Below are 27,184 nucleotides of genomic sequence, written 5' to 3'. Positions count from 1 at the left end.
GTCGCCGTCCCGTCGCGCCGCGCCGCGCCCGCTGTGTGCAGAGACCATTAGTCGACCGACTAAAAGTTGTCACTGTGTGTGACCGACTAAAAGTTTGTTCGGGCTCATAAATCAGTATTGAAATGAATACCTACCATAGCATCGATCATGTATTTGACTAGTATCAGACCAAATAAGAAATTTGTTTTGATTTTTTTACATCTATCGGGCCAATTGCCGGCCGACTGTTAACTGCAGTGTCAAAGGGTACTTTTTGACCATGTCCAAGAAGTGTTTCCCTCGGGGCCCGGGTGGAAGCTACTCCAATATAATATGCTAGTCTGTTATATGCCTTTGGCAGGTGTCCATTCCCTTTTACATTGATTGCGTTGGCCGAGACAGGTTACGTCATAGTAGCTTGCATTCGACTGTACCAGATACGAGAGCGCCAGTTTTACTTATTGGCGTTTTACTTGAGATAATTTACGAAATCCGACTTATCTGATATGCTTGTCCACATAATTCTAAAGTTTCTTTGAGGCAAAAGATTTTAAAAATAATATTGTAACGAAGTGAGAGAATTTTCTACTTAAGTATATATTAAGTGATCAATGGTTATCTTTCTATTTAGTCTCTTTTATATTGTGTGTGTTCTATTTCAATTTTACAAAACTTGAGATTGAAAAAATGTGAAAAAATACTTTGTTTCCCCGTATATCGGTAGGCACTCGAAGATCTGGTATTTATGTATGGTTTTCCTCAAATCCGTACGTGAATTGACCGATCAACCAAAAAAAAACACAATATTATTTTTTATTGATCGCCTTCGTTTATCGATTTCCCAACATTGTCTGTGGATATCGTGGTGGCCTAGTGGGTAGAGGACCAACCTCTCAAGTATGAGGGCGCGGGTTCGATCCCAGGTCAGGCAAGTACCAATGCAACTTTTCTAAGTTTGTATGTACTTTCTAAGTATTTCTTAGACACCATTGACTGTGTTTCGGATGGCACGTTAAACTGTAGGTCCCGGCTGTCATTGAACATCCTTGGCAGTCGTTACGGGTAGTCAGAAGCCAGTAAGTCTGACACCAGTCTAACCAAGGGGTATCGGGTTGCCCGGGTAACTGGGTTGAGGAGGTCAGATAGGCAGTCGCTTCTTGTAAAGCACTGGTACTCAGCTGAATCCGGTTAGACTGGAAGCCGACCCCAACATGATTGGGAAAAAGGCTCGGAGGATGAGGATGATGTCTGTGGATATAGGTACTTTGGATGATTTCTTGACCACTTTTTTCTTACCAATAAAAAATTGGATTAGTAAGTTACTTTTTGCTAATTAAAATGTATAACAAAAGATTTTTCTTGTAAACCTGGATTCTGTAGATTCGTGTAAAGCCGAGACCTTCGTTATGTTTCGCTGCAATTTGCTTGCCTTGACACACTCGGCCAAGACAGTGGAAAACATTTTATCCAAATAATTATTCTTAGTGCGTCTAACTTACCCATATGCATTGAGGATAATGCTGTAGTATCGCATAATAAGTAACTTGTGTCTGCGTAAATGTTGTTTTTGCTTAATTTTAACTGGCGTATTTAAACATAAGTAATTATATCTTCGACCTTGACCGGTGAAACCTTCTTATTCTTTACCTATCGGAACGGGCATTAAGTTTGTTAAAAAATAACATTCAGTGCAAAAATATTTAAATAACCATTATTGAAAGGAAAATACCACTTAAATCAATTCCTATACGTACCTAATAAATATGTATGTCTAACCAATATTATTATTTTACGTAGGTACAAGTGTTAAGAATCATTCAAGAAATCATTCAAGATGAACTTATTTTATCTAAGTAGGTACCTACTTACAAAATAATCTATTAAGCAAGCATATAACATAAACAATCCTTTGTAAATCCCACATAATATTGACAAACACGAGAATTAATTTTGCAAGCAATCTATAAAAGGAGGTATGTTGACATTTTCCAAAAATAACTGTATTGCCGTCCAATAAAATGTTGCATCAAAATGTACCGGTCCAATTTTGTTTAAAAACGACAAAACTAAAAACAGTTGCAACTCATAATAGTCCAATTAATTTTTGTAATAAAATTCTAGATAAAACATATCGTAAATAACAATATTATTGTAATAAATATGTCAGAAACAGGTTTTATTTCAATCTCTATTAACGTTCTGCGTTTTTGGTTCTTAACACTAGGAGTGCTTTTCAATTAAGTAATTATGTTTTATTTACTTTATTAATAACTCCTTTTTAACCGTGTGTTTTGATTGTCTTGATTGCGAACCGACTCAACGGAATAGGTATGCTATAGTAGGTAGGTAATATATAGAAATGCACAAAGCAATCTGTTCAATTAATATCTCACTACAAATTGTTTCAGCGGCTAGGAATTTGTAGATCATCGAAATAGGTGTTTCGGATGGCACGTTAAACTGTAGGTCCCGGCTGTCACTGAACATCCTTGACAGTCGTTACGGGTAGTCAGAAGCCAGTCTAACCAAGGGGTATTGGGTTGCCCGGGCAACTGGTTTGAGGTCAGATAGGCAGTCGCTTCTTGTAAAGCACTGGTACTCAATTGAATCCGGTTAGACTGGAAGCCGACCCCAAAATAGTTGGGAAAAGGCTCGGAGGATGATGATGATGATGACTTCGAAATAGGTAGTTATAATGCCATAAGATACAGCAGATATATACAACAGTCAACTTGAACATCTTTGGCAGTCATGGATAGGTAAGAAGCCAGTGAGTTGCCCGACGGGGTAACTAGGTTGAGGAGGTCAGATAAACAGCTCTATGCAAAACACTGGTACTCAGCTGCCTCCTGTTAGGTAGCCAAGATATAGTTGGGAAAAGCTAGGCGGATGATTATATTTAGGTACCTTTTCATCAATTTAATATGGGTAGGGCATTATTAATGGCACAGATAAATTGAAATAAAATGGAGCAATAGGATTGCTATCACACGGGCGCTTGAAGTTAAAGAATTTAGAATACTAAATCCATCACTATCATTTTTGCTGTCATAAAATGCACCATTGTTTTATGTTCGTATAAACATTAAAATAATCTGTCGTCTGTTTAGAAGGCGCAACGCATAGCATCGTCACTCAAGGCAGCTACTGTCTTCCTTCCTCTTATTAATAATGTCTTTGACCTCCATACGGAATGTTCTGTTAAGCTATTACTACTACCAAGTATTACTGGAACTTAGCGATTGAAAATTACCAATAAACACTTGATTTTCAGGTGACACTTAATAAATAAATGGATTATATTACTTTGTAGATAAGTCTATAATACGTAAAATATACCACATTAAACACTCAGTGCGCTTCCTCCTCTCTCCTACTATTGTAGATATAAGTACCTATGCTGTGCCCGATAGGGTCCATAATTGTGACATAAATTACCTGTACACCAACAACTGTAAACATAAAACGCATTGTACGCATTAAAGTATTGAGTATACTAAGTTATGAGTTTCGTAACCATTCTATCAACGTTTAAATCACATAAATCTACAGAGAATAATTAACTTCGTACGCGTGCGTTATTAAACTTTATTCGCGGCTATTAAATGACAATAAAACTCTACAATGTAACAGTGCTATTTATACCGTAATATTTTATGACAGTTACTTATATCCAATCAAAATCATGTCTACGCTCAATCTAACAATGTTCTCGGCCCACGCTGCAGAGGATTCAATCCAATAATACAATTGTGATCATTACTGTCACATACATACCGAATTAGTCATAGGATTCCTTAACATTCATTCAAATGCAAACCAGCTTTTTTCCTTCATGTTTATTTCAAATGCCAACGAACCGGTAACAAACAATAAAATAAACCAAATACCTACTCATATTTAAAACGATGTTTGTTTTTATAAATATTGTTTTTACTATAAATAGATATAAAATACCTTTATTGTTTTAAAAATAAATTCAGTGTCCTCGGGTGTAAACTCATTAAAAGACTGGTAACGACTAACTCATGTATTGTTTTTTCACAATGACATATTAAGTATACGCTATGCCGTTACATAAATAAAGTTCTTTTTATAATTAAATTCTGTAAACTACTTAGGAAAATTGATCACAATTTTGGCCGTCGGTGATCCAAAAGCGGCAAGTGACTTTAAGTGCTCCGTGGCCTGACCACAGTATTAAATCCAGTTTATACCAGTTTCGCATCTCGTGTTCATCAGGAATTCGAGACATGGGCCGCCCCGAATTTAGCACGATAATTTAGCTTCCACTTAGTTTTAATTAAGCCTACGATCTTTAATGAAAAATTGGACACAATGACTATCAAGTTTCACTAATATTTAGGTTACAAATAACACGCTCGCGTTTCTGAGGAAATTAATAAACGTAAAAAGTAAATATATCGGATCGAGTTAGTTAGGTTTTACGCGTAGACCATTGCTAGCTAGCGTGTGTCGTGTTTACGTAAATTGATTTGTATATTCGTATTAATTACTGCAGTTGTATATTCCATGTACCTTCTTATTTACTTACATACATTCTTCATACAAATGATATGGAACATAAAACAATTCTAATCAATGGAACACACTTGAGTGCATTAAAATCTGGTTCTAATTTTAAATATACCTATATGAAAAAATTAGTTTTAGTTACTGTTTTTCCTTGAATAACTGCTCTGAAGTGTATAAATTACAATGGAATATAGGAAACATAAAAATATCCTGGTACCCTTAAGCGTTTTATATTGCGTGGCGCAATATCATAGAGTTGCGCAGACTTATTGATTTAACTCAAACATAAACACTTGCACACACACACACACACACACATTTATATGTACATCGTATGCTTAATGGAGTAGATGTACATGTATATCATTTTGAAAGAATAGATAATTTATTAACATTGATAGAGATATTCAATTCAATTCAGAAAAGCTACTATCATGTAACACAATATAAAATTATTAGGACAAAAATTATATCTTCGTTCTTAACTGTGAATTCATGTCTTTACCATACATAATTTTGCGGAACAATGTGCTGTTTTCTTTTTCTTTCTTTTTTTGTTATTTTTTATTTGTAAATTTGTTAATTTAAGGCTCTTATATATTAATACATGGATGGATATTGTAACTGTAGTTTAAAACGAATGAATATGTGTTGTCAAAATTTTACATAAGTATTTCGTGAATCGAAAATAAACGATTTCATTGTCTTAAATATATGCGTTTTTCTTTTCAGAAACTACCGTATCCAAAGGCAGTTGGATTTATAGTCACAAATGAGTTCTGCGAAAGATTTTCATACTATGGAATGCGAAGTAAGAGTTTATTTTTTATTTATTAAGATATTTATAATTTTTTTTAAGAAAATTAATTTAAAAATTTAGAAAATTGAAACATACATTAAATTAAAAACATTAGAGTAAGTAGATAATAGTAGATAAAAAAACTCGAGGATCCGTGTTTTATTTATTTAAGTGTAAATAGAATATTTGCTTTACGACGGAGGAAGGAAAGTTTGCTTTTACCATATTATGTAAAGTTATACAAATCTTTTCGTATTGAAGATTGTCTTTTGCATATTTTAGGGTATTTAGTTATTTTTTACAATACGCATGTGCGAGACGCTATATAAATATATGGATGACTTCAGAATAGAAACATTTCTTACGGGAATTGTTCGTATCTACAATAGCAATTATGGAATATATTAGTTAGGTATATAGTCTAACAGACAGTTTCTTCATCAAAAGTAAAAGCCAAAGTAATGTCATGAAGTAGATAAAAGTAACGGTCAAATTCGTTTTTTTCAAGGCTAAAGTGACAGCAAAACTAATAGATAAAATCGTGAAAAACGAATTTGACCGTTATTTTTACTTTATGACTTTACTCTGGCTTTTACGGTTGAAGGAGAAATTGACTGTAAGACTGTAGTTTCAATATCCCGTTAATTCGAATGCAAGAAGTATTCTAAAATTCAAAACAGTAAATAAGTAATTAAGTCATCAAACTCTTCTTAATAAAAACGCTTTATTTAAATTTAATTACCATAAGAATGCAATAAAATTAATATTTGTAGGTATTTATTCCGTAGTGACACGTGTTAGGCTGTTATTGACACCAATCACCAATGAGGTACACACGTGGATTGCAAATGATAACAAAAAGGTGATAAGTACTTATGTACGCTACGTTACCTGCATTCATTAGTGAACGAGTTTTTAATCAAACTTGAGATGAAACATGAGATTGTGTGGCTAAATAGATCGCGTACAATTTTCAATCGAAGAAAATGGAAATTATGGACTAATGATCGGCTGGAAAGCTTATAAGGTTGTTAAACCAGCTGAAACTAAACTGTAACTGAAAATTAAAACTACATAATATGTTACCTTTTGGCAAGAATCGAACATAAATAATCTGTGCCAAATACCTAGTTTTTTGTTTTAAAATGTGAATGAAATTTTGTAAAAAAATATGAACTCTGCAGTTCACTGTGCAGCTTGAAAGCACACAGCTTGAAGTTGTCGCCCCGGACTGCTTCAAGCACTCCGTGTATTGCCGGCCTAAAGTGCATGAAAACGTTATTCGACAAAACAAATACGCATCAATGGTCATATCTATGCTCTTTTCGACCCAGTTTAAACAAACGTAACAGTTTATCATGTGAAAAGTATGTCGTGTTTCACCATAGACTGTTATCGATAAAAAAAAACCTAAGTTTATACATATGCATGTTAGGCAATAATAAATCCTTGTACAGGTGTAAGTATCAATATTTTGCCATTTGTCACGCAATGTTTCACCTACTACTTAGATATGGTATTACTATTTTACTACAATTTAGATTTATTGATTTGGTTTTTACACCTGTTGGAGAATATTTGAGGGAAATACTCTCGAATAACATAATAAATGCGATTATCTGATCGTCACCTGTCACCAGGTTCTATATCTGATCTGTGGATCTTACTGAAATCTATCTTTGTAAGTTTTGATTATTTTTGAATGATAGAAAATGAACCAAATTCGCTTACGTAATTCGTGAAAGAATCATGTGTAAACTAATTAAATAAAGAAAAACCTGACAACAGTAGGCCGTAAATATTATCTAAATAGGCTATTGTATGCAGGTGATAAAGTTAGAAAGAATGGAAAATAAAAATGTTAGTTAAATAACTAAGTGCAACTTTGATACGTGCTGAATGACTATGCAAAGTGTGACGACTTGCGAATGGTACATTAAATGCCAGCAATATTAGTCTTCATATAATTCATGATGACGCCTTCACACCTTATGTAACCGAACTCGTTACTGGCTATTTATTTATTGCTTACTAGCTTCTGCCAGCGACTTCGTCCGCGTAGATTCGGACTTTGTGTTCGCGGTTCTACAGAGCGTCTATGGATAAAACTGAAAAATTAAGATATATTTTTTTTTACGTATCTTTCCAGGATAAAAAGTATCCCATTTTAGGCCCAATATAATAAGGTATAATTATACAACGTTTCATCGAAATCGTACCGTAAGTTTTCACGTGATGCCTGAATATACAGACAGACAGACCAAATTTTTTTTTAATCACGTAGGTATTTGGGTTTGGTATCGATCTAGTAACACCCACTACTATCTACTATTTATTTTTTCAATATTTTCAATGTACAGAATTGACCCTTCTACAGATATATTATATATATGTATAGATTAGAAGGTACATTATATATATATATTCTAAAAAGTACAAAATGTCCAACAAAACTGTATACAACAGTTTGTCTGTTGGATCAGATTTCTTAACTATTGACTTACTATACTATTAGGTATTAACTATAACTGTTAAGTTTACAATACAGCTTCGCACTCGCATTCCGACACTTCTCGCACCCGGATCATGACGTGACAAAAACTATGTCCTTCTCCCGGGTCTAAACTACTTCGGTAAGCTAATCGGGCCAGGAGTTCAGGGAGAAAAGGGATGTACAGATTTATTTGTATATATGTATTTATACGAATACCATAATTTCTTAGCAAAAGCCCTACTAGTTATCTGAGTACATTACAAGTCCTAACCTGCCTTCTTAACTAGGAATTAAGTAATGAGACAAAGTTTATTTAGCTAGTAGATTGTGATGGGCAATGACATGCAAATTATAAGCCCCTTATCATAAACGCTGTTTAAAATTAGTCCACTCGTATTGTCTTACGAATCTCAATATAACTAAATGACTGTCAGTTTTGTTTTATGAAAGAAACCAAACCAGCGAGTGTTTTGTTCCGTTTCGTGGAAACTACCTATTTCCTGTACCCGGATAAAATATGTATTATTATATATAGTATATCACTTGGGGATCGTGTAGAAATCACCAAATCGGTCTAGTTGTTTCGGAGACTTTATTTACAAACAAATAATTGTTTTATCTTCATATGTAATATTAATGTAGATTTAGATAAAAACCGGCTAAGTGTGAGTAGTAGGTACTAGTGCGCAAGTATTAGTACATAAAAACATAAACCTCTTTACTTCATAGCGAAGATATTGTGTCCTATCAAAATATAGTTGTGCACAATCACATTCCAGTTCCCTTAAACAAGACGAGTTATATGAAAAACAACGCGAGTCGGACTAGCGTACGAAGGGTTCCGTACCATAGTAAAAATGAGCAAAAATCACGTTTTTTGTATGGGAGCCCCCCAAAATATTTATTTTATAGTTTTCAGTATTTGTTGTTTTAGCGGCAACAAAAATACATCATCTGTAAAAATTTCAACTCTCTAACTACGTTTATGAGATACAGCCTGGTGACAGACGGACGGACGGTCGGACAGAGGAGCGAAAACAATAGGGTCCCGTTTACCGTTTGGGTACGGAACCCTAAAAATATTGGAATTTTTATTGGCAATAAAAACACAATTGCGTCAAATTACTGACGGGTCGTTGTAATACTATCTCCACGCCAAAAAATACAAGTTTAGGAGCTACTTTCATTTTCGCACAAACATTACACAATAGGTCCGTTACAAAGCAGTGTTATTATGACGTCCAAAGTTATTCGCCTTTTATGTACATAATATTATACTTAGGTGGGTAGGTACTGTAGCGCGTAGCTCGCTCGGTAACGGGATATCAGGGATATTTTATGATTGAAATATTGAAAAATTAAGATATTATCTTTATTTACATAGATATTAACATATTTACAATACATATAAAAAAAACCACTACCTAAACCTAAAACGCGTAAAAAATTGAAAAACCACTTTAACTTTGGTTTATTTTCGATTGGGAGGGAAGTGACAACTTTCGTGTAAAAAAACCTATTCTATTTACATCGACCCTAAATATTTACTTAGTTGTCCAGCCAGCAATCAAATATAATGCATAAAATCTTAAGGCTAAAGAGTTTCTTACTACTCTACAGTACTTAAAGTGTAAGTTACGTTTCTGTAAATAAAAAATGTCTCTTATGGACAAACTCAGCCCATATAACCATTTTTGCGAACATAACGTAACCGTTTCGACACTTAGTGTCGACACTGATCTATCTCGAAACATAATCTCGTCGACGTTCCGTGTTAGCGCCGTCGCTGCAACTAAAAATGGGGAAGATCTCGACACAATAAACAAGTAACATTTGGTTTCTAATTTACGTCGCCGTGTCGTAACATTGTTACCATATTTTAACCAGAGTTCGCACTAATCATTCAATCATTCATTCGTTCGATCAATTTCGTTGGCTCGTGCGTGAGTGACACGACGAAATAATACAAAATACAAGAAATCCCAAAATGATGGTTGAAGTATGATAATGATAATGAAGTTTTAGTTTTCATTAATTAATATGGTTTATAATGCTCAAATCTTATTGGGAAAAAAAGTTTACTGTGTAATTTCGTTGAATATGTTGATATTTCCAACGCGCCACCGTTATATCATGTTTTAATAATTCTGGCGAAAGAAAAACTTTTGTTAAAATAAAATAAAAATATTAAATGATGCACATCGAGTGCTCAAAAGCTTCCATTTAAATACAATATCAAATATTTTAATCCTAATACAAATTATTTTAGCAAGATTTACTCATAAAATTGATAAATAATGAACTATGAAAAAACATTTTTGATGTTTGTTATGAAAAATATGCTCGTCGCAACTAGTCACAAAGTTACGATAATGTGTCGACACGTGTCGACATGTTACGGTAACTTGTTACAAAATTACTAGATTTTTAAGATGGTTTCTCTTAAAATTTGGTTACAGTGTTTTCCAAAGTTTTTATCAGGATGCCTTTTTGCATTGTTCTAACCAAAGAAGGCTCATCAGAATTAATATCGATTGTACCGAGTACTTGCGTTAAAGACGAAGACGTCTTGTTTTGGCCGAGAAAAAGAAAAAACAGCGATTTGGAGCTCGAAAGTTGAAACTTTGGCACTAGGGACTAAGTATACCAATAAGCTCCTCGGTACGAAATTCCGTACTGTTTTCCTGTAAACGGCCTAGAAAAGAATAAGTTTTGAGTTCAATAAAATGGGTATCCGTCAATTTGCCCTACCAACAATGCAACATCATGAAAAAAATATTATTATAATAAAAAAAACCTACATGTACTAGTACGAGTACAATATTTTGGGGCGTACTTATTTCTTTAACTCTTCTGTAAAAAGTTGAAGTCCATCGGAATTTACGTAAGGTTTTTGGTTGTTTACTCATTTTAAATTTCATTAAATGGTTGATAACGGCAGAAAACATAGACAGTTTGAGAATAACTGGCTCTCGTCATGTTTTTATATATGCAAGTTAGTGTTAAAGTGTTCTGGAACATCGACTACACATGTTACTACCCCGTTACAACACAATTGTGTCAACATTGCAGACTGGTTACAAACCAAACGCAAAGTTTCTAAAATGTGTGGTTACAAATTAAGCTGTAAAGTATCGAAACAGCGACCACACAAAGTTACTGAATCTAGTTTCCGTCACATTTTTACGGAACCGTTACAACACATAAAAGCTAATCCCTACACAGTCACGTTGTGTCGTACCTGTTACGAAACTGTTGCGACTTGTTACATCTTTATCATATCTGCGACCAAAAATGGTTGTATGGGAGAGACATTTAATGGTTAGGTACTTAAGCCATTTCTTAGTGAAGGATTTCTTTGACAATCCGTCACTAAGGAGTGACTTAAGTTATCATTAAATCTCTCTGAGTGTGGGGGTTAGAGTACACATGGCAGACTAAACAGTCGGCCCGATGATTGGAAAAATCGTGAATTCGATCAAAGTTTTTAATCGGGCTGATGCCGTCAAGTTCCTAATCGTGCATACTACACTTAATTTCCATACTATCTAACAAACTGTCGACCGAATAACAGTTTGCTCTTCGTACTCCTCTCTGGAGTTCCGAAATTCATTTTCTAGATTATAAATTGCTTGACAATTCGAGTCGAAAAAACCTCATGCTACTAGTGCTTGTTCCATAGTTAGGATGTATATAAATTTTCAATAAGTAGCTCTAATTAATATTTAGCCTGATTAAAGGTTTATGTAGCTAATATTTTGAAAACGGGACGGCTAGTAGACCAAGCAAATCATAGCACGTATTATTAATTAATTATCTACCGCTAAATCCTCTTGCTAGAACATTTGGCCTTGCATACGCCAATATAGATGATGAACAAGTAACCTATACCTACTACCTAGCATTAGACACATGTAATTTAGTGGCACCTACTTACATTTGTACTAGAAACAGATGCTAATCGCAATTATTCGCAATTCCGATGCTTAGGTATGTGCATCTTCGTTAAATGTAATCTGACGCCAGCCTTGCTTATTTACTGAAGATGAATTATATCTAGTGTAAAGCAGCTCATTAGAAATACCTATATTAATACCTACTTATATTATAAAGCTGAAGAGTTTGTTTGTTTGAACACGCTAATCTCAGGAACTACTGATCCGATTTGAAAATTTCTTTCAGTGTTAGATAGCCCATTTATCGAGGAAGACTATAGGCTACTTTCTTATAAGGGTTCATGCAGAGGTTCCCGCGGGATGCGAAGAAGCTAGGGTATGATAAATTATAATGTTCGGTGTCTCGGAGAAAATAGTAAAATGGGTACATAAAAACCTTCGTCCTGACTGACTTATCAGCGTACACGTATGTTGTGTATAGTTACCGGCACGGATATTGAACTCTCGGCGGAAGAGTGGGGATCGCTTTGCGCACTGTACACATAAGGTAATAAACATATAAATCGCTTCTGCGCAGGTGAAGGTCAGGGCTCAATATCCGTGCCGATAACTATACTAGCAAATGTCTATTATTATCATGAATTTGACAGTTATTTTCCGCAATGAAAAATTTTCTTTTGGAAAATTAAAAAAATATTATAAGTTTTCCACCGATATCCCTTCATCAACAACTTAGCACACAGTCCAAAAAAAATGTAAGGCGATAATTTTCAGTAACATATCATAAATTATACTATTATAATTCTTCATTCTAAAATAAATCTTGAATTAACGAATGCCGATGGTTGTTGATCTCATTACTCACGGTTAGCACATGGCGTCTTTTCACGCTTTGTGCTCACGCATCTGTCATTACGCAATCATTTGTATACACAACAACCTGTAACTAAAGTCTTATGTTCAGTCTAAATTTTGCTATATCTGTAGCTGCCTCTTCAACTAGCAAAACTCAGGGATTGAACACTCCTAACAGTAACACTGTTCTTACTGTTACAGCCTTTTTATCCTCCCACTGCTATGCACAGGCCTCCTGTCACACGGAGAAGGATTGCTCAATGCGGGTTGGTGATTTCAGACAATATGTATAGTCCAGGTTTCCTCGAGATGTTTTCCTTCACCTTTTTATCAGCATTGGTGTCCAAGATATTCTTAGAAAGTATATTCAAACTTAGAAAAGTTGCATTGTTACTTGCTTGACCTGGAATCGAACCCACACCCTCACACTCGAGAGGTTGGTTCTTTGCCCACTAGGCCACCACGACTCTTGAGAGACGACGACGAAGTGAGACTGCAGGCTTAATTTTCCGGCCAACTATTAGCCGAACATCGGCCGACATTTGGTCTGACCGCTAAGTTTGAGGGTCATTGTGAAACCTATAATTTTTTTTAGTTCGACAGATACCTACAGAGACATTCCATACATCTGCAGAGTATGAGCCCCATGGCACTATGTATATCGGTCTTCTATGCCCTAAGTTCATCATCAACACTAACGTCCGCTCTTTCCTAAAATAACTACAGTTACTTAGGTACATTGAAAATCGAAAGCAAAAATTCATAGCTAGCCCTAGCCGTTGTTTTAAGAAACTGACGTTTAACTCTTGGATAAATTTAGTCTTTAAAGTGTGCAATCTGCGATGTTCTTAAACAGCTGTTATTTGCACAAAAAAGTCCTCCGACTTTCCAAACTCATAACATAACACTGATCACAAGTCATGTGTAAGAGCAGCATATTTTGTTGTGTCATCGACGTAAAACAGAAACAATGGGAATCCCCACTCCGCTCACCTAAGCATCTGTGGGACGAATGAATATTTTACTGTAAACCGGATCTTATTTATCTTCGCTAAGAACATAACCTTGGCCAACTAATATTGGCACAAAAAATGTAAAGTTTGTAAATATTTACGTTTTTATATTGAGTGATCCATAGATTGATAGTGAGGAAATAAATAGGAGTCTTATCAATGAGGTTTTTACAGAAACAAGTAAGTAAACTATGAAGGAAGTATAAAGTACCCTAAGATTTCCTAGGATGGATAGAAAGTTCCAGCCGATTATAGGCATCAAAACGTGCTTTCCAATCTATAACAGACTTAAGCATAAAACTGAAAATAAAATAGTTTCAGTAAACTATGTGAAAGTAACAATAACAGAAAATGATTGAGTGTTATTCTTTTATAATCGAACCTACAACCAGAGATGACTACATTTCTGCCTACTACCTAACCGCAAAGATGACAATAAAATACATGTATAAAAATAATAAACTGACTAGGCTCAATATGGTCCAGCTAATACCGCTAAAAATAACGTGGATGATAATCGGCTTTATAATTCTATTGTTAAAATAAACAGACCATTACTATAACCAGTTATAATAGACAATAATAGACTAGGAATAGAACAACTCGTCTAGGACCAACAATTGCAAAATGTGGAATTATCTATATCACCCACTTCTAGCATAGGAGCACATGATAGATCAGTAGTAGATGTCTATATTATTATTACTCCAGAAATATCAATTATAATGGTTGATTAACAACTGATGAGAATATAGCATATTCTTGCTTCTAAAGTAGCGGGTGTATAAGCAGGTGATCTCGTATCCATCGACAATGGTCTTATGAACAAAACGATTTAACACCCATTACAGTAACACAAAACTTTAACTTTCCGACCGACGTTGTGGGTATTGAAGAATGAAGTGTCAGACTTTTACTTACTTTCCCACCATGTTCCTTCTTGAGCCCTTTGTGTACCAGGGCCGCCGTAGCTCTTGCTAACAAGACAATAGCTCCACTATCTATATTATTGCTGTTGTAAGTTTAACTTTATCATCTCCCCAGCTCCCGACTATGTTGGGGTTCGGCTTGTTCTAATTTAAGTTCTTTATAAAATATACCTGATGTCTATTTTCTTCTTTTCCAGCAATTCTATCACTGTACCTCCGAGACAAATTGGGGTACAGTGACAATGGAGCCACGGTCATCTACCACGTGTTCACTATGTTCGCCTACTTCTTTCCCCTTCTCGGTGCCATGATTGCCGATGGCTGGCTCGGGAGGTTTAGGCAAGTATACTTTTTCATGTATATAGAGAAGTTTTTCTACAAGCTGTAAAACAACAACACAAGAAATCAATAACATTCAGATCTTTATGAACATTGTGTTTATTTATTTTTTCAGAACTATACTGTATTTATCGTTAGTGTATGCAGCTGGAAGTACATTAATATCAATCAGTGCAATGCCACAGCTGAACATACCTACAATGTGAGTATGCATTTGTTTTGAAAGTTTGAAAGTTAGTATCCGTAAGTCTATTTTCAATCAAATCACTTGCTTCATCTCTTTGTAAGAGAAGAGACCACCAATCAGTTGAATGGTATTATAAGGCCATTGATGCTGATGACATAGCATTACAAAGCACTAGACTATACAAATGTAACATTCTTCAAAAAACTAAATCTAAACCTTTGGAAAAGGAAACCTTAAATATACTTTTGGAAATCTTAAGCTAACATGAAGATGTAAATGCACAATGGACGCACGGACAATTTAAAAGAAACAATTGTACTCGATGCATACTGCAAACGCCATAGTTTAACTTATCAGCTGTTTGAACACCATTAAACTATGCGGTTTACCTGTTCATGTCCTTGTATTGTGATAACGGTGACAAACTAATGACCTCTGAGATGTGTTGAACCGCGCACAGCTTTTTAGAACGTTTTCCTTGGTTCATAGAATCAAATCACGGTCGCATCAGTGGCTATTCAATTGTTTTTGTTTATTCTATTAATCAATGCTGGATTCTTTTTTTATTGGCTTATACTGAATTAATTAATTCTTCGCTGCGTGCCACCTGCCTTTTTTATTAGCTGTAGGCTCGAAGACCACTATCTCACCTGATGGTAAGCGACGATGTGGTCGAAGATGGATCACGCTTGCCTAGAAGTATATTATTCGATCTTGACTTGAAGAATCCGTTTAAAAAACTGCATTTGCTTATCATAGAACTAAAACAATAAATGAGTCTTAAAAAAATAACGAACGTTTTCATAAAACTGTTGTTTTTCTTACAGGGAGTTCACGATCTTAGCCCTTCTGCTTATAGCATTCGGTACAGGAGGTATCAAACCTTGTGTTTCCGCTTTCGGTGGGGACCAGTTCAAGTTACCCGAGCAGGAGAGGTACTTGGGGTATTTCTTCTCCCTATTCTACTTCGCCATCAATGCTGGAAGCCTGATATCAACGTTCTTGACGCCCATCTTGAGAGCTGATGTTCATTGCTTTGGGGATAATGACTGCTACTCCTTGGCTTTCGGCGTTCCAGGAATATTGATGATTGTTTCTATAAGTAAGTACTAGAGTGGAAATATTTGGCTTAAATATTTTGAATCTTGTCCAATAATTGCTAAATTAGAAAAAGCACTGTAAGGCATACTATTCGTTGAGAAAAAACTCTTTTTTTTTAATTCAGGATTTCTGCTTTGAAACTTTGATTTATTTTATATTTTGCTGGAGTAGTCCTAAAAAAATTATACAGAGCGTAAGACCACTAAAGACTTATTTTTTATGATCTGTAATTATTATTAAACCCCAAGAACTGTAAAAAACCATTAAAAGACAGCAAATAACATGCTTCATCGTATTTTGAAGATTCACAATTAAATTAAGTCTTTTCATAAATGAATTACAGACAAAATTGAAGAAAACGAAATTGAACGGTTTACTACACAATCTAATAACGTAGCCATAAATTACACTGTCGAAAAATCGTCAATTTAATATTAAATTATTTTAATCACTTTTCTTACGGAAATTATAAGCATTTACACATACAATATACATAGAAAGGCTGCGTAAATAACGCGCGTTCTTATCGTGATTTCATGGATAATTCCACTATTTAAGTGTTCAATAATATTTTTAATCTATTAGACATAATTTTTCGTACGTATTCTTATAAAAATATATTGTAAATAGCACGGTAGCCTTTATTCCTTCATACATTTCGGTGTTTGTTAGTAAGATCGATAGATGGCGTTGCTCCGAGTGAGCTCGAAATTGAATCGCGGTATGGTTACGTTCACAACTCGAATGATATCCAGTAGGGTTCATCAGACAATTTACCTTGCTAATAGCTATATTCTTCTCCTAGCTTTGCTTCAAATATTCCATTCCAAAGATTGGATAAATTTTTGAACGGGTTTTTTAGTACTAAGGTAAGGTACTAACAAAGCCCTAATTTGACACATAATCGTTTTAGTGAAACTCCATGAAGGTTTCACTTTAGATTCATTTCATTATTTCCATCTTGACGATCAGCGCCGCGTGTGTATTGTTGGAACTAAAATTCATCCCTCATTCTTAGATGGTTTCGTGAGATATTTGGTTTCGCAAAAACATTCTGGGCATGTATTTTTACAATATTACAGTGATTTTAACTTTTTGTATTGATAATTTAAAGCAGCCTGATAATCATTAATTTATGGACAAGTGCTGAAGTGTTATTTTAGATAAGTGTAGTCCTATTATTTATTTAAGTATTGTTTATTTGTTGCAGTATTCTTCGTAGCTGGCAAGAAACTTTATATAATCAAGAAGCCTGCCGGAAATGTGCTCGGAAAAGTGTCCACTTGCATAGGTGTAAGTTAATTTTTTTATGAAAATATTAGTGGTTCTGACTAACTAACTTTATTTTATAATGTCAAACATAAATGCATGTTTTCTTACATATTCAATAGTTTTCAGTAACGTATCTCTAATTTTATTAGGAACGTAGACTAGTTTTATTAATTTATAAATGCAGGCAAAATCGGGCCATTCGTTTTCGAGTTTTGCTTGGCAACATCATGCCAATTTTGTTTTTATTTATTAGATAACAATGACGTTATAGAATTTTATATCACGTCATGTAGGTACAATACGTTTTTTAGTCTTTTGAAAAGATATTTTGGTGGATAAAAATGTTTGATTGAACTATAGGACAACAAAGTACTTAAGATTCGCCCAGATAAAGTATGTCACTTGGTTGCTAAGCTGTTGGATATTGATTTATCAGATAAATCATTTTAGGACAGGGCCTGACAATATGTATGAATGAATTCACAGAAATATTTCTTTTTCCCATATATGCCTAGAACTTTTTTCAACACCGATTTTTTTGATTTTTAAATATGTTAAGTATAAATGATCGCCGTGCATTTACGGTATCGGCATAATTTGGGTCGTTATCGACCCTATATATGTCCCAAAAATTAAGTGTCTGTACAAACAATGGACGTGATTAATAACAGCGATTAAGGAAGTTCTATGATTCTACATAGGTATATTAGACATGCTTAACAATGGATTTCAAGACTTTCTCCATATGCAATAATGCATAAAGGCATATTAAAAGCTATGACTGAACTCTTTTCAAAATAATTGTATTATTACTTGCAATTTTCTATAGTTTCCTTAATTTCCCAAATTTCATAATTTCGTAAATAAATGATGATTTAAACAGTGCACATAATCTGTGGAAAACGCCAGAACTAAAGCATAATTATTTATCAGTCAGGCCAATTTCTGTCATGAATTAATTTCTGCGTTATGAAGCCTATGAGAGGAATAAATCAATGAGTGTCATTATCAGGAATATCGCTTTGATGTGGAAAAGCTGGCCAGAATTTAATGCATAGTGAAACATTTACTCACTTTGTAAATATGCTTATACATGTATTCTTTTTCTAGAATAAATTACAGCAGTTAGGTAACTTACAGTTTTTTTGTAGTATTTGATTAGAAATGAGAACGTGTTGCCATTTTTCTTAGGGTTCCGTACCCAAAGGGTAAACGGGACCCTATTGTTTTCGCTCCTCTGTCCGTCCGTCCGTCTGTCACCAGGCTGTATATCATGAACCATGATGGTGAGAGAGTTGAAATTATCACAGATGATGTATTTCTGTTGCCGCTATAACAACAAATACTGAAAAGTAGAATAAAAAAATATTTTGGGGTCTCCCATACAAAAAACGTGATTTTTTTGCTCATTTTCGGAACCCTTCGTGCGCGATTCCGACTCGCACTTGGCCGGTTTTTATGTTTTTTTTTCACCAAGGTATATTGTTATTGACAATAGTGGCTTATTTAATATATCATGACTTTTGGGTAGTCTTATTACGACAGTCTATTTAACTGAATCGTACTTGGTTATGATTATATATATTAGAATTGGTCACTATTCTATAATTAAGTGCTAATTACCTACGTGAGACTAATTAGCAGGCATTGTGTTAATTCTGCTAATATTATCTCATAAATAATTAGCTAGGAGTACGTTGACAGAATTATGACTATGTTCGAGATTTTCAGCTTCATATAAGGACTGTAAAGCTGTTTTTCTTAGAGGCAGAGAAAAATATACATAATATAAAATATTTATAAAAAATTTAGGTACTTATCAGCTATTTCTGTGTTTATATCCGTGGTCTGAGGGAGTTCTCGTACAAAAATCATAACAAGTGCATTTCTTCATATGCTAAATGTACTTTAATGAGTGTTTTTTATTTTTATTTTAGCATGCAGTAGTAAAATCCTGCAAAAGCAAGGAGAAACGTGAGCACTGGCTAGACCACGCTGATGATAAATACGATAACAACCTCATTGAAGATGTGAAGGCTTTGCTGAGGGTGCTAGTTCTCTTCATACCGCTGCCAGTCTTCTGGGCTCTGTTCGATCAGCAGGTAAGGCATACCTAGGCAAAACTGTCTACAAAAATTTCGACATTATCAAGAACAAAATGTTATCAGTCTACGATGCTACGATATAGCGTAGTCCTCGCGTAGAGGTTGCGTAGTCGATACGTAGAGGCAGCGTAGTTTCGTAGACGCGGCGTAGTCGTTGCATAGGCACGGCGTAGAACAAGTCTTCGAGCACGCCTGCCTACTAAAACGATAAGTTTCAATTTAAGAAATTGGAATCACATTTTGTTTAATAAATTAATAATGAAGAAATATAAAAAATCTTCTGACATACTGTCGTTTTAAGCTTTTTAAGATACCATATGATTGAAGAAAGATATTTAATTTTTATTTTATTTACAGGGGTCTAGATGGACCTTCCAAGCTGACAGAATGGAACAAGACATAGGTTCTTGGACGTTAAAGGCTGATCAAATGCAAGTGCTCAACCCACTGCTTATCCTTATATTCATTCCTATTTTCGAAGTTGTAAGTATTCAGAAATAAATTCGTGTTATATTTAAACACAGAACAGTACTAATATAATCATTTTTTTCAGGCAATTTATCCCTTTATGTCTTGGTGCAAGCTGATAAGGAAACCATTGCATAAAATGATATGGGGTGGTATCTTGGCTGCATGTGCGTTTATCATCTCCGGTATTGTAGAACTCAATTTACTGGTAAGAATTTTAAAATACGAACCAATATTTATTTTTATGGTTAATTAAACAAAAACAGTACACACAGTTACCTTCTGCAGGCGCTTTGGTTAATGTTATACCGATTCTAAAATAAATAAACGTTTCGTACTTTTACAGCCAACCTACGGCACCCCTGTTTCCGAAGGGATGGCCCAGTTGAGGGTCTACAATGGATTTAACTGCACTTTCACGCTGAATACTGCCACCCTCAACACCCTTGAGAAAAACGCTACCGGCGACTTCCAAATCGGGCCCCTCTCTGTTTACGAGAAGCTCGATATAGTCGCAGATAAATTTGTAGATCTGCCGTACTATTTACAAGGAGAGCCTGGCACCGAGTGTGCTGATATTGCATCCACCGGATACTTCAATCTCAAGGAACAAACTGCAAATTCTTTCTTTATTAATAAAGAAGGCATTTACAATTTCACAGACAATAACGATAAAGCAATCGATGGAGTTAATGTTAGGTAAGTTTTATTAATGTATTCTATTTCTACAATCACTACAGTTCGTCATGTCGCGGTTTACAATGTTCTTCTTTATAAAATCGTTCGTAAATGTTATTCCAGAAATCATACACGGAATTATCTCCTTTAAAATCAGTCTTTGTTATTAATGCTCTTATCAGAAGTACGTTGCTACCATCTAAGGTCATCGTTGGCCATGTTATATTTACATCCTCATTGGGAGGGGTAGGATCACCATATCTTGCAAAATTGGACCATAGTCCCGACATTTGTTTAATGAATGTTTTATCACGGTTGACGTCTTCACGGGTCATTTTTACATATTCTTCCCAAAGAGGCTCACACTTGAGCACGTAACATATTTCATCGCCAGTAGCAACGCCATTTATTTGCACTTTTGAATCAGCAATTGAAGTGCCTTTGACTGCATTTAATCGTCCTCTATAATCAAACTTGTACATATACAACTTAGCGTTAGTACCACCCAGCTGCAAATAGGTCCTGATAAACTTTATTATTGGAAACTTAATAAGATCAGAAGTATATCTCAAGAAACTGTAAAGAGATTTTTCTGAAATTTCATCTTTAAAATACTTGGTTTTTATTTGGTCAGATATGCGTTTATAATCCTGTGAAGTACTGTTATATTTACATCCATCAGAAAATGGGACCATGAACTTAAAAAACTTTCGAAATAATCTCAGATAATAAGGGTTGTGTATAAACGGAATCATTTCGGATATGCTTTCTTGGGTATTGAAACCTATCAGTAAAGGTTTGAGGGTTTTACTTTTCATAATATCGTAAAAATCGTTGGGTGTTTTTGTGAGTAACGCACTCTTAGATTTCGTCTCAAGTATTGGAGTAAATGATACAATAGGTCTTTGATAGTTTTCTACTTCTGATCGTGTGTAAATAGTCTGTGAGGCATCGATCAGAGCTTTAGTTGGTGCATTGCTAATTTTTAAACCGTTTTTACTAAGTTGTTCTGTGAGTCTCTCTCTCTCCAATTTGTGATCACCTTGCATTATGGAAGCCGAGTATATCGCACCACTTTGTAAAATAACTTTAGAAAACAACTTGCTTGCTTCTGTCATCATTAACAATGATATAAAAGTAGCCGCTGAATTACTTCCCATTAGGGTTATATTATCTTTATCACCACCAAATTGTTTAATATTCGTTCTGATCCATTTTAACGCCATTACTATATCCTTAAGCCCCATGTTCGCATTGGAGTCATCATCGCTAAGTTTTAGAAACCCGAATACACCTATTCGATGCGTTACGGTCACTAACACTATATCATTGTCGACGAGGAAATCTCCTCCGTGTATGTGACTGAAAGATGAGGCAAAAGCGTATCCATGAAGCCAGACAATGACGGGTTTGAGTTGGAACGTTTCACTTCTGGGTATTTCGGGGGTATAAATGTTGAGATACAGACAGTCTTCCACTCCGAACTGGCCGTGTTTGTGAACGATGTGCGCCTGTGCACACGCGCCGTGAAACTCTCTTCTTGCGTCGTGAATCCCTTCCCATTTTTGAACAGGCTTCGGGTCTTTAAATCTCAATCTTCCGACGGGTGGCTTTGCGTATGGTACAGCATAGAACGCAAAATATAGTTTTTTATTAAACACGGTGACTTCTCTGTGCCCAATTATTTTTCCTTGTTTGACTGTCACTTCAATAGCAAATGATTTAATCTGTGTTAGTAGTACGATAAACACGTATATTCCGCAATACATCATTCATGGTTTTAACAGAACGGTTTGCTTGTTATTACGCCATTGGTTATCGAGTTGCAAATTAATTTCACTCAACTGGCAAATGTTTACATCAAATGGAACAGATAATGTGTACTTACTTCAATCATAACGATTATGTTTTATTATGAAATATAAGGTTTCTACTACCTCGAATAAAAAGAAAATGGCTGAAATATTTAAGGTGCAAATGGACTTATTTCAAATACATCCATTTATGTATTTAGCCACAGTATAAAGATTGGAACAACATTTTGGAAAGCCAACATTTTGTTACCTTAAACTTGTGATGAAGTAAATCCCTACCAATGATTTGTTTTGTTTCAGATTTTTAACTAATCTAAACAGCAAGGTAAACATAAGTATAGACAGCAGAAAGAATCAGACGTTGTTGAACATTTTTAGCGATGACAATACTCAGAGAAGAATCGCTAAAGGAGTTAGCTCAGTCAGGATCGGAGATGAGGTTGTGTTGAAAGATTTCGACTTTAAGTCTGGAGCTGTGTACACTATAAATGTTTGCGATAATAGTGACAGTTCGTATGTAAGTATCAGTAAACAAATTGAAGCAAAATCATTAAATTACCTATACAAACTCGAGCACGTAGAGGTACTTAACTTCGAGGAAATTTTTTAAAGTGCATTTTTTTTACAATTACAAAAAAAATGCACTTTCAAAAATTTGCTCGTTTAGTTTGCTTATAAGTACTCAAAAAACGACCACCAAAATTATCATTTAATTTTTCAATACTAAAACTAGGAGCTCTGCCTATTAACTAAAGTATAATTATTAACCTGACTACAACAGTATTATGGCGTTTCACTATATAACTGTTCGAAGTCAAGAACTAACAATAGATTTTTATTTCCAGGATGCAAACGTAGTGATGATAACTCCGCCGAACAGCATCCACATTCTATGGCTGATTCCCCAATACGTGGTGATGACTATGGGTGAAGTCATGTTCTCAGTGACAGGCCTCGAGTTCTCCTTCACCCAAGCGCCGGCCAGCATGAAGTCAGTATTACAGTCGGTGTGGCTGCTAACTGTGGCCTTCGGAAACTTGATTGTTGTACTCATTGTGGAAGGAAACTTTTTAGACGCACAGGTAATTGCATACTATCCATCCTAGGCATCCTATCATATATCATATTAAACTCAAAAATAATCCCAAGTTTGTGAGAATGTATGGATATATGTATGTTTGTTATTGTTTCACGCAAAACGGCTAGACCGATTTGGTTAAAATTTGCTATGTATATAGGTACTTTTTATTATCATATCACGCGGGAGAAGGCGCGGGCGGAAGCTACTGAGACTACAATAAAGCGAAATCATTTTTTAGTTTGTTTGTACCCTAAAGGCTCCGAAACCAATGAACCAATTTGAAAAATTGTTTCACTGTTTGAATCAACAGTGAAAGGGTTTCATAGGCTTTCATTTCCCGAGTAACATAGGCTATATTTTATCCCGGTACGAGAAGAAGTTCCCAAGGGATGCAGGTGAAACCGCGGAAAAGATAATATTATCTTAAAAAGTGTCCCTTGTTTTTTGCCAGTTCTTTTCCGAGATAGATTTTGCAAATAAAAATATCAAGTTTATTAGAAGTGCAACCGTGCACTTCTTTCTTTCTATCTTACATTTGTCAGCTGAGAAGATACAGAAAGCGGCTGCACAAGAATAAAGCACTATGTTATTAGGTACTTTTAAATTGTTCACAGTGGAAGGAGTTCTTCCTTTTCGCCGGTCTGATGCTGATCGACATGCTCATCTTCACAACCATGGCCTTCAAGTACAAATACAACGAGCTGAGGTCCAGTGAGGAAAACCTCGCAATTGAGGAGATCAAACTGCCGGAGAAAAACACACAAGACAAACTTGATAAGAACTAATTGTTATTTTATAGTTAATTAATTGATTAAACTTTTTATTGCTATTGACTATGTTGTTGTTTTATTGAATCATATTAATATACCTGATATAAAGAAAAGTTATAGCGTAAATGACGATTTTTAGGGTTCCGAACCTCGAAAGGAAAAAACGGAACCCTTATAGGATCACTTTGTTGTCCGTCTGTCTGTCTGTCTGTCTGTCTGTCTGTCAAGACCCTTTATCTTAAGAACGCGTAGACGTATCAAGCTGAAATTCACATGAAATACTCGAGTCTATTGCCCCTTTAAGCTGTGAAAATATCAAACTTCTAAGCCAAGCCAATCAAAAGATACAACCGATTATGTCGATATTTTCAACAAATTTTCGACACTCGCAAAGGAATCAAAACCTACAGGGTACTTCCCGTAAACTCAGAATCTTGAAATTTGGCATGAAGCATTGTCATATAATGCAAATATAGGAAAAATTCCGAAAATCAAATTTTTTTAGTTATATAATATAATAAAAATATTTTAATAAAATGAAACTTACTACCTTATTTCTCACGAACGAATAAAGGTACCAAATTGAAATTTATACCAAATACCTAGGTCTATTGTCCCTTTAAGCCATGAAAAAATCAAACTTCTAAGTTAAAGTGATCAAAAGATACAGCAGTTTTACCGAAACCTTAGACGAATTTCCGTCACACGCTAGGGAATCAAAACCTACAAGGTACTTCCCGTGAACTCAGAATCTTGAAATTCGGCACGAAGCAACGTTATGTAGTACAGATAAAGGAAAAATTGCGAAAATGATAAATTTGAAGTTACATAAAATATTATCAAATCAAATATTTTCCTCATTTCAATGGGGAATTTAAACGACCACATCATTTCTTTGTAGTGAAAGAGTATACTCACCGTTTATTTCCATTGTCATCAGGTCAGGGTCTGATGATGGAAATCCTGAGAAATCGAGGGCAACTATCAGAAATTGTAGGCATGCATAGGATTAAAACTTGATTCTCAGATGTATGTCTTTCTGATGGTGATTCTATCAAACAGTGAAGGTTTAGAGCTTACCTGATGATGGAGACGTGAGAAAGTCGAGAGAACTCCCTAACGGTATGTTTTAGTTACGTCGTGTTTGGGCTTATATTATTCGTATTGACGAGAACTTTTCACTTCACACTTCTAAAAACAACAAGAAAACTTTTTATATGCATCGGTCTAGATCTCGGTGGTTAAATAAATATAGATGCATCCTCTAGACACCGACTTCTAGACCGATGCACCTAACATCTTTTTAATTTATTTCTTGTTTTTGTTTTCTTGTTGCTTTTTTATATGTTTGAAGTTAGATTTGTGTGCAAAATGCTACAAAATAAAATAAAGCCGATTTTATAAAACCAAGAAAGGGACAGAATTACACTTTTGTCAAGGCTCTAGAAACGTAAAGCCAGCAGACCCGAATCCTACTCTCTAGAAGTCGTTGTTACAATTCGACAGCTACAAGTCGTCAGGCGGTTTCGAAAAAAACCTGAAACTGGAGCTCGTAGGTAATTAATCCCTCAAAAATAAAAGATCCCATTCCTGCAATGGCTTTAACCCAAGTTAGTAGTGAATTCTCATCACCTAAAATAAGCTCCAACACAAGGTTACGTTATAAATTGTAAAGGAGTTCCCATAACTATATCTAATCTTTGCTATCGATCCCACAATGGCAGTCAAACCTATCTATGTGGAAAGTCTTCGCCAATACGAATAAAATAAGCCCAAGCACGTGGTAGTTGTAACATACCGTTCAGGAGTTCCCTCGACTCTTTGTAGTCTCCATAATCAAATCAGCTCCAAACCTTCACTGTTTACCAGTACCCTCAAAAATACACTCACATGTCTGGTTATGACTCGATGCGTGCCTACAATATTCAAGAGTTGCCCTCGATTTCTCAGGGTTTCCAGATCCTCATCAGATCTTGGTCATCCGAATTAGCATCTTCCTTCTTTATGAAAAGTCTTTAACAATAAAAACTAGCATTGCAACCTGTACAATCCTCTGAAACTGCTTGTCTTTTATATTTTTCAAACAATCCTGGACATTCGTCTCCATGGAATTTTAATAAAATATTTATATTCAAAGAAACGTCATACCATTCTCCACAATTTAAAACTACTTTGATTCATGTCCGCCACTTTTTACAAAGCGGGTCAGATATGCCCAATGACCTTTAAGACATAATTCGTTATTTTCAATCAAATTTCTGAAAGATTACTATAAAATGTTGTATATAAATAACTTTCATAAAATAACTTTTACAAGGTACTGGCCTACTATTTTAGTTATATTATAAAATAAAAAATGTTAACTACTTTGACTCTCACGAAATTACCATAACTATGATTGTTCTAAACTGAACGGTTGGCCCGAGACTCACTTTTTATCTACAGGATTTGTACGGAACCCTCGGTGCGCGAGTCCGACTCGCACTTGGCCGGTTTATTGAAAAACAAGATGAAATTACGACCTTCAATTTTATCTTAAGCAACAAAAGTACTCATTATTAAATTCCTTCGACAATGATTTAATTGATTATACATAGATCCTAACGAGTTTTGCATATAATACAAAAACTAGACATGTCTGATTAACCAGCAAAAAATTAACAGTAAAATACGTCTCCTGTAAAATTGTTTGTTTGTTGCTTACGATGTTCTTCCATAACAGGCTCGATATAAGACAAGCGAACCGCTCCGGCTTATCAAAAGATGACAGTATTTTCTCACTATTTAATGTACCTATGTTATTATACATATAAACCTTCCTTATTAATCACTCGTATCCATTAAAAACAACCGTATCAAAATCGGTTG

The 27,184-nt window shown here is 34.9% G+C and overlaps 2 protein-coding genes across 3 annotated transcripts in view; one reads left to right on the top strand and one right to left on the bottom strand.

The window, feature by feature from the left end:
• LOC110382520 (peptide transporter family 1) overlaps window positions 1–24,382 on the top strand; it is a 38,687-nt gene extending 14,305 nt beyond the window's left edge. For both annotated transcript variants that reach the window (XM_049839192.2, XM_064034068.1), the window contains exons 2-13: window positions 5,248–5,326; window positions 14,699–14,840; window positions 14,956–15,042; window positions 15,855–16,129; window positions 17,339–17,421; window positions 19,338–19,502; window positions 19,863–19,988; window positions 20,059–20,181; window positions 20,320–20,672; window positions 22,766–22,982; window positions 23,311–23,547; window positions 24,161–24,382. In XM_049839192.2, coding sequence (XP_049695149.2) covers window positions 5,248–5,326; window positions 14,699–14,840; window positions 14,956–15,042; window positions 15,855–16,129; window positions 17,339–17,421; window positions 19,338–19,502; window positions 19,863–19,988; window positions 20,059–20,181; window positions 20,320–20,672; window positions 22,766–22,982; window positions 23,311–23,547; window positions 24,161–24,331 — 2,058 coding nt within the window. In that variant the 3' untranslated portion in view covers window positions 24,332–24,382. The remainder of the gene's footprint in view (window positions 1–5,247; window positions 5,327–14,698; window positions 14,841–14,955; window positions 15,043–15,854; window positions 16,130–17,338; window positions 17,422–19,337; window positions 19,503–19,862; window positions 19,989–20,058; window positions 20,182–20,319; window positions 20,673–22,765; window positions 22,983–23,310; window positions 23,548–24,160) is intronic.
• Window positions 20,708–22,420, bottom strand: LOC135116687 (juvenile hormone esterase-like). Its single transcript, XM_064034069.1, has one exon. It carries the CDS (start codon window positions 22,418–22,420, stop codon window positions 20,708–20,710), a length of 1,713 nt encoding a protein of 570 aa, XP_063890139.1.
• Window positions 24,383–27,184: the final 2,802 nt, after the last annotated feature.

Source organism: Helicoverpa armigera, chromosome 1, assembly GCF_030705265.1.
Source record: "Helicoverpa armigera isolate CAAS_96S chromosome 1, ASM3070526v1, whole genome shotgun sequence".
In the NCBI taxonomy this organism is placed as follows: Eukaryota; Metazoa; Arthropoda; class Insecta; order Lepidoptera; family Noctuidae; genus Helicoverpa; species Helicoverpa armigera.
Note: the sequence above shows the minus strand (reverse complement) of the source record. Positions and strands in the feature narration are given on the sequence as shown.

Coding starts and splice junctions, on each gene's coding strand:
- LOC135116687 (XM_064034069.1), bottom strand. CDS start 22,420: ATGTATTGCGGAATATACGTGTTTATCGTACTACTAACACAGATTAAA.